Here is an 8,874-nt window from a genome sequence, read left to right as displayed (position 1 = left end):
TATTTTTTTTGTTACATTTACATTTAGTATGTTTAAGATGCTCAAACAAATTTTAATATCAAAGAAAACTATAGCAAAAACAAAATGCAGTTTTCAAATTGCTTAATTGTTTAGAGAAAAAAAGGTACCAGAATTAAATCTGGGGAAAGTAACTATCACCCTTATGAAACAAAGAATAGATTGCAATTTACATCTTTTTTGAAAGCTTGTTTCAGTTTCATGAACCACACCGAAGACTGAATACTGCTGGATCTGACAAATCATAAAATCTGTTAAATGGAACCTGTTTGGCGACATGAAGTAGGCCACAGGCAACATATCATGCAGAGCTGTAAAGAAACCCAATATTGCCATCTGTTCTTCTGGGATGGGTTTTAAAGTAACCTAAATTTTAAGGTGAATGTCACTTGGGTTTTGCAGCTGAACAATAATCCAAAGTACATCATCAAGTCCTCTTGAATAGCTAAAAAAAAATGTGTTTTCAAACTAGCCATTTTTGCACAAAAATACTCCAATGTAGATGAAACTATTTGTAAGAAGAATGGGTCCAAACTCTTCCAATGAGATGTGTAAGATCAAATAAACTGCCTGATGGCTGCTCTTTTCGCTACAATAGAAAGTGTTTTGTGTCTCAGTGTGACGGCGTTGTATGGGAACTACACAGGAAGGCTTAAGCACAGGTGGTGAGGTTAGCACAGGAGATTGTAGGATGCTGTCTACAGGATCTAGATTCAGCATCTGCTGCATAGTCCAGAATGGGGCCAGCCACATCGCCACAGATCTCACCCAACTTTTAGTCTCTCTTCCACCAGGGAAACGATTCAGAAACGTTAAATCAAAACTAACAGACTTAAAACCAGCTTCTTTTCCAAAGCTGTAAGGACTGTCGCCTCCTGTTGAAAATCAACAAAACCATCAACCCAGTTCATAATCTGTTACCTGTTACCCTACTGGTCAACCAGGGTTCTGATCTGATGAAAATCCTTTAGACTGTCTCTCACCTGCATATATTGTATTCACACACTTCAATTTCTCAGGGACGATCTGTTAGGACATCCAAGCACAATCCTGCAACTACATTTACTGCACAGCATCACAGTCTGCTCTCTGACTTCGACTCAAAATCAGCTGCTTAATAGTATATGCATGCAAGTTGGCCTGTGCAATCAAACTTAAAAAAATAAATGAGTGGACAGATCTTGCCTCGTCTCTTATTCTGAGCCGGTGTCTGCCTCACCAAAAATGTATTTACAGTAACACACAATGACAATAAAGCGTCTTGATTATTGTTGACTGCATCGGTGGCAGTACCGGTTATTAGGTTTAGATTTTCTTTTCATTAAATTCTAATTTGGATGCTGCATTTAGTATTTTTTCAGGTAACCTTTGTCTGATATAAAAATTTTGTTTGATCTGAAATATTTGTGTGACAAAAGAAAGCAAAATCACGATAACTCTGTAAACAGCCTTTAGTGTATCTTAGGACTGTTGATCAAGTCCATTTTGGTTGATTTTAAATGCTATGGAGAAGCAGCTGCACGCCAGTTGTTCTTTGGCAATGTTTTATTGAGGCAATAACAATTAAACAAAAATAAACTCTATTACAATATTTCAAGTAGTTTTTTTCATTTCAAATAGACAACTGCCCTTATTATACATACTGAAACGTGTTGCAGACTACATCATCAAAGTAAATATTAGGGAAAAAAAGGCTAATAGGTTTTAAACTTGTTGCTGTAAAAAGTAAGAGTAAAACAGTCTATAAATAATAAAATGGGATCTCCAGTGAGTCTGTGTGCTGACCTTTAAAAAACAAAACACTGTTGAATACTGTAGATTTATTTAGCTTTGGCTCCATCTCTCATCTATACCGTTTGGTAAAATATCGTTTTCAGACGCAGCAGCAGTTTCTTTGTCTGGACATCTGTTATCCAAGGTTTCTCTCCTTTAGACTGTAGGGTTGGTGACCTTGCCCAGCAGCAGGATGGATTCGTAATTGTTTTCTATAACGGCGAAAAAGAAGGGCCTGTTGATGGACAGCTTCAGAGGGACGCCTGCTTCTGGGGTCCTGTCCTGAGGTTCTGCTCCGTCCCCTGACATCTCAAACATCACACTGTTGATGGCCTGACCAAAGACAGAGCTGTTATTACACAGAGTGGTTTTTATATGACGCCAAGATGACCGTCCACCTGGTTTACCTTGTCTATGGAGAAAGGTTTGATGTTGCTGAGCTGGCTGAACTCAGCCTGGGAGCCCAGCAGTGTGGGCTCGAGTGGAGGGTTCATGGTGGACAGCAGCTCACGGATGTCGATCACTGAAGACACGGAGAACTTGGGCAGTGAAAGCTCCAACAAACTGAGAAGGAAAAAAGAAAATTAGCAATTCTCAAACCAAAGTGGGAGTTGTCCCACTTTTCATTTTACAGTCCAGATCTTTTCAGTGACACGCCGAGGCCATTAAAACTGTATGATGGCAGTGAGGCTACCTTCTGTATTTCCTAGCTGTAAATACAACAAATGCTCACAGAACTCAGAATTATAGCTTGCAAAGTCAGAGGGCTATGAGCAGTTCCAGGCCTGGTACCCAATATGGCTGCTGAGCGTACAGAACACAGGAAATAGCTGGTAGAAACTATTTGTTTGCACTAGTGATGGTTTAATTGTCTTAAACCCATGAAACAAGGTGCTGAACAACCTGTTTATGGAGATGTTCCTTATTATTTAAATCCAAAAAATGGGAGGAAAACAATGATAATCCTGTATAGTAGTTACTCTCAACAACTAGAAAATCTCCCTTGTTTCCACACTTGGAACTACGGTCTATTCTATTTGCTGAAGTTAGATTTGTATTATTCCAAACACAACAAGAGAGGTGTCTAAATCAGAAATCCACCTGAGAAAGTTAGATGTTGTCGAGCAAACCTCCGTTTCGTATGCAATAAGACTGCCGTGCAAAAATGTGCGCTTCTAAACTATTTATCAGCACTTCTGACGGTGGGTGTCTGAGTAAAGCAGTGGCACTCGACGCTCTTCAGCCTCCAGGTTTGTGAACATGTTCCTTTTAGTGTTTGAATGCATAACGCAGGAAGAAATACATTGCTCTATTGTATTGCAAATAGCAAATTCACCTGGTTTTCCAGCTTGCAGCGCAAATACGCACACCTGGGTGTGAAATCAACCCCAGCTCTGAGCTCTAACTTCTGAGGAAAATGTTTTCACAGACTGAGCTTCCACAGTACGGTGTCATGTTGGTCTGGTGTAATGGGATGCAAACTGTCAGCGATGCCTAATAATGAGTTTATACCTGCAACTTTCAGTATGCTCTACATGCATGTCAGCAGGCCTGCACAGTGTATCACAAATATATAGTCATCACGTTATCATTGTTCGACCAAACAAACAATGGATTGCCCCCTCCGGGTTGGGGGTCAGTCCCTGCCTCAAGCGGAGGCGTTTAAAAATCTTGGTGTCTTGTTCACGAATGATGGTAGGATGGAATGAGGGGGAAAGCTCAAAGTAGAGCCGCTGCTTCATTGAAACATTCAGTTGAGGTGCTTTGGGCATCTGATCAGAAGGGCATTCCCTTGTGCGGGCGCAGCCCACTGGAAGGAGACCCCGGGGAAGACCCAGAACCCCAGACTGAGATGGAGGATGCCGCTGGGGAGAGGGATGTTTGGTTTTCTCTCCTTGGCCTGTTGCCCCCATGAACCAATCTTATATAAGCGTAAGACAATAAATGGGAATATGATTGATGATGGAAATGGAAAGGACTGGTTAAAATACAATAACTCTTTGCTACTCTCATTCCACCTGTCAAACTCTTGATGTGCATGACAAAAATATATATTCAGTATGTGCAAGGGATTCTTAAGGCATTAAGGGACCGCACCTCTTTCTGTGTCTATATATTAAAGCTGATTGGACTTAATGGACAAACTGACACACACCCCAACTCATACTCAGCTGAACAACCACGATCCACTCAGAGATAAAGATGGTGGTGTCCAGGATCTTAAAGGTCACAGAAATAATTGCAATAACAGAATAGAGGAGCGAGACAAGCCTATTCATCCCAAATTATATCATTATGTTTTAAAAAAATGCTAAAATAATGTCGTTATTGTATGATTTTATTTCTACACGGCAGCCATATTTAATATAGAAGTTTCAATTTTGAGTTCAGGGGCCATTCTTGTTGCATTTTCAGCTCGGAACCCGTAAAATCTGGATCCTGAATACAAAATAATGTGCAGCATATGATATCGCCGTCATCAAGCAGGAGAAGAGAAGAAGAAAACAAAGGGTGACAAAACCCCTCTCTCACCCTTCCTGAAGGTTCTTGTGCCAGTCTGCCATGAGGTTAGTGAGCAGCCTGGCCTCAATTTGACCGAGGGTAGCTCCATCGTGAGGTAGAATCAGCAGCATGTGGGACTGATTACTGAGTGGCAGCTTCACAACGGTGCACTTTTTCACCTGAAATAAAACAAGCACACGACAGGTTTCAAATTCCCTGCTCATCTAACGTCTTATTGGGGGCATGAAAGAAAGAAAGAAAAAACTCAGAAGAAAGTTTACCTTATCGTCCAGGTAGTGGTAGCGATACGTGCGTGTCATCATTGAAGTCATGACTTTTGTTGTTTCATCCACATGAAACTCTTCCATGGAGGTCTTGTCTGGTTGGAAAGCTGTCACCCAGTTGCCTAAACGAACACGAGCAGAGAGCATGCTCAAGTTCTGTTTAGCAGTTCTTAATAGTGTTATCATTACATTTGAAATCCAGAGTAAAGACCTTTGAAGCTGAAGGACGAGACGAAGAGAAGGTTGTTGGTTGGGTCCAAGCCTTTGAAGACGCTCTTGACCTTCCCGTCAGAGGTCTTCTCCACAAAGTTGTTCACCAGCGTCTCTGCCTCCTCGGGCGTCGAGAAGTTCACACCTCGGACAAACGACGAGTCTGAGAAGTCTTGCGTTCCTTGGACAAAGTCCCTGGATAGCTGAGCGCCGCTGCGGGCGAAGGCCCAGACCTGGGTGGCGATTTCGTCTCTAGGCCCTTCGTCCACCAGAGAGTTGATGCCTTGCAGTGTACTGAGGACCTTGTGTCCATCTACTAAAGATACACAGTCCTCTCTGTCGTGACCACTGCTGAGGCCAAGCAATTCCTAGAACGAACGCAAAGGATTGACATTTGGAACATCTGGGACGACAAGTTTCCGAAAAAAATAAATAACAGAAAAGCCTCCAAGCTGGTGAAGACCGCATCAGAGGCATGTACCTGGTAGGAGCGTGCCGTCTTCTTAGAAGCTCCCAAGTAAAAGCCAACGAGCGACCCAAACATGTTGACTGGAGAGAGGAGGGTGTTGGTGCTGTTCTCTTTGCTGCTGAGAGCGTGGTACAACCGCAGGCCGAGAGGGTTCAGCAGTCCAGCCAGGACCGCTGTCCTCTCTGACATGTTCTGCTTCTGGGCGTCCAGAGTTGACTGGTCCCTGCTGTCCGGGGTCAAAACCCCGATGTCAAGAGACCCTACGGGGACGGTTTCAAGGGGCTTCACAGCTGAGCTCTGCAGAGTCTCACAGCTGACGTTCTCCACAGCGAAAAGATGGAAGGGGTGAATGTAGACACGGTTGGCATGGCCTCCAGAGATCCAGCAACACACCAAGGCTACTAGAAGATGCGAGCGTAGATTCTGCATGTTACCTTTTGATGATTCACTCTCTGTTGGTGAACACAAATAAACTTTATTCACTCTATGTAAAAAAAAATACTTAGTGTTTTATTTCATGAACCACTATTTGTCTGATGCTGTAACATTCAGAGATAACTTCAAACGGCTTTCCTCACAAATCTGGCTTCATCTGGTTTTGGTTAGGCTGGCAAGGCCGACTGATGGATGACAGGCAGAGGTACGATTCAGACAGCCACCCACCCCGGCCCCCACCTCTGCAACGCTGCAAGGTTTTGACCTGCTTTCGGGGGTCATTGCCCTGTTTGAAGGTCCAGTTTGTCTCAGTTTCAACCTCTGACCGTTAAACCTTTCTCCAGGGGACACTGGCTTTGTCCATGTGGGTAGCTCTAAATTTCAAGTTCCGAGGGTCAGAGTATAGTTTTGAAAGTTGAATACAATTGGCTGTTCAGGGACAAGACGCTAAAATACACATCACAAATCATTTAGAAATGGGTAATTGAGACACAGAGGTTCCAGGATGTATGTAGATTATACTTGTGTGTAGATTAGGAAAAAATCCACAATAAACTCAGATGTGTGTGTCCAATTTTGGAAATTTATTCAAGTTGTTTTTTTTTGTGTAGCCATTCCACACAAAAAGAACAATTCAATGGCATATTGAAAGGCCTAGCATTTATTTGACATCCAGGTTAAGTTTTAATACCAATATAACATATATAATGTATATTAATATCAGTAAATGTTCAAACCGAGCAGAAGCAGATTCTCTGGGATCCTTAAGGCCATTTGAATGATGAAAAGTTTCAAGAAAACAGGATTTATCTTGTGGTAAATCTTATGATTTACGTGTGGACTGATGGACTCTTGTGGGATTTAAGCAAACATGTGTTTTTATCTGTTTGGACAGGCAACACAGAACATGGCCTTGGCTCCTGATCAATAAAGCTGGTGCCTGTATTTGGGAACAGATCTGAGCTGCAATGATTTCCACCAAAATTAAGAACTTAAGGAAATGTCTACCCTGTGGCGCTTGGGGTTTATTTCGTACTTGACCATCAAACAAAACTCAGTTACAAACTTGAAGTTCATAAAGATTTTCTGTCATTTTCCAGTTTCTAATGCAGCTATTCACAGGACCCAAAGCTACCTACTACTCATCTGAGAGAAAGACAAAGCTGGCTCTTACCTTGCGTGTCGACAGTGGCTGAGTGAGGTTCAGAATGAGGTCCTCTGTCCTCTGATCCTTTACTTAAGTCCAGCTGGTCAGCAGCAGCGTTACACATTAACCAAAGATTCACTGAGTCAGGGGCTTTACTGTCATGAGTCACAGTTCGCCTTGTACAGATGAACAACTAATATAGATTTAGAGGGCGGTCTGACAGAGAGGGGCTAATTTTTACGGGAAAAAAGTTTACCAGGAGGAGCGTGAACCTCTGGACCTGTTTGTCTTTTATTGTTTTGTAATACAGTCTGTGGAAATATTACTTTGTAGTGGAAATGTTTATTTCCAGTAGGCAGGATGTAGTAATTGTCATCAGCGGGGGAGGTCAGGCAAACAACAAGTCAACAAGTCATATCAACGTCAAAGTGTTGACCCTCAAGTGCAAACAATGACAAAAATGTAAACAAAAGCTGATTCGCCTTTTGACCTTAATTCTGATGAATTAAGGATGTTTTTTTCCATGGCTGGTGTCGCTCTTATTGATGCTTTTAAAGACATTCATTGTTTTGGATTGACATTATAAGTTAAGCAAGAGGATCTGGGTAGACATGAGCAGATTTAGGAATAACAGCTTCTCAGAAATATTTTGTTGCAGCTGATTGTAAAAGTAGATAATTTTGTTTATTGTTATCTAGATTTTCAATGAAAAATAAGGTTTTACTTTTTTTTCTCCCTTCAAGTCTATAGTTTGAAAATTTCCTTTCAATTTTCCTTATTTAAAGCCTTAACAAAAACTTAAAGACCTTTTGTCGAACAAAAAAAAAAAAAGGTTTTGCATTGGCAAGCTCAACAGATTCTTTTTTCAACATAACCTTAAAGGCCACCTAAAATCATTTTGATTTTCCTGACTGTACAGCAGTCAAAACAACAATAAGTAATGAGTGAGTGTGTGTTTCTGCCTGTGAATGAAACCTTTAAAAAAATCAACACAAAAACACACGCAAAATCCTGTCTATGCCGAAGGGAAGGTAATAAGAGGATTAAAAAGTATACATAATTTATAGAAGTATGTCAAGCTTAGACGTAGGCCGGCGTGTCTCACTCTCCTCCAGCTTCCGGCGTCATTGCACGGCCGCAAACATCTGAATGACTTCTGCTTTTTGCTCTTCCAGTTGTGTCAGCTGCAAACAACTTACCTGGGAGCAAAGGCAATAATATCCATATGTTCCGCTTGTAATTTGCAACATTAAGATAGAATGTACAATTAGAGGACACATTCCTGATGTCAGGGTGGAAAAGGTGCACCTGATTCAACAAGGCAGGGTTTTATTTCCTCATAAAGAGGAGAAACATCCTCCTGTCTGATGTTCTCCAGTCCTTCTTTAATCTCCTGCAAACATTCTCACTGCTATGAGTACAACTATCATAGAAAGAAATCCATAAAGAAAAGAAAATAAAGCATTGTTTGACTTTTCATTTCATGCGAAACTGATAGCAAGTTGATGAAGTTTTATTAACGAATCGAGCATTATGGGGGATGTTTTCTAGTCTTTCTACATTATGATTTTAAGTTTCTCTTATTTAGGAGTGCTTGGGTCATTTTTAACAGATTAATAGTAAAATAACCTAATTTCCTTAAGTAGCTTTGTTTAAATCACTGTAGACAAGATTATTCTAAGTCTAAAAGACATTGACAGAATTATATCTAATTATTCATATTGAATTGCTATAGAACAATCATGGTGATTATATTTTAATCAAGGCACTTTGTAAAGTGCCTTGAGATGACATGTTTCATGATTTGGCGCTATATAAATAAAATTGAATTGAATTGAATTGAAACATTTAAAATAAATGTTTATTTTTAAAATGGATAGTGACAATTTGAATGCTAATTTAGTAATAGAAGCAATGTTATTTCTCAAGAAATAAAATGTTAAAACTGTCAGAAACATGGAAAAATGAATTTATTTTCATAAATCTTGGCAACTTTTAAATTGCATTGATAAATTTTGCCAGAAGAGATGCTTTGT

At 40.6% G+C, this 8,874-nt stretch overlaps 1 protein-coding gene across 1 annotated transcript; it reads right to left on the bottom strand.

Annotated features, from left to right (window-relative positions):
- Window positions 1-1,548: 1,548 nt before the first annotated feature.
- agt (angiotensinogen) lies at window positions 1,549-6,978 on the bottom strand. The gene is made up of 7 exons (XM_012864032.3): window positions 6,866-6,978; window positions 5,269-5,708; window positions 4,789-5,155; window positions 4,575-4,699; window positions 4,324-4,472; window positions 2,199-2,355; window positions 1,549-2,124 (listed from the first exon to the last, which is right to left on the bottom strand). Exons 1-7 carry the CDS (start codon window positions 6,960-6,962, stop codon window positions 1,948-1,950), a joined length of 1,512 nt encoding a protein of 503 aa, XP_012719486.3. The 5' UTR covers window positions 6,963-6,978; the 3' UTR covers window positions 1,549-1,947.
- Window positions 6,979-8,874: the final 1,896 nt, after the last annotated feature.

The sequence above is a fragment of the Fundulus heteroclitus genome, chromosome 22, assembly GCF_011125445.2.
Source record: "Fundulus heteroclitus isolate FHET01 chromosome 22, MU-UCD_Fhet_4.1, whole genome shotgun sequence".
Classification (NCBI taxonomy): Eukaryota; Metazoa; Chordata; class Actinopteri; order Cyprinodontiformes; family Fundulidae; genus Fundulus; species Fundulus heteroclitus.
Note: the sequence above shows the minus strand (reverse complement) of the source record. Positions and strands in the feature narration are given on the sequence as shown.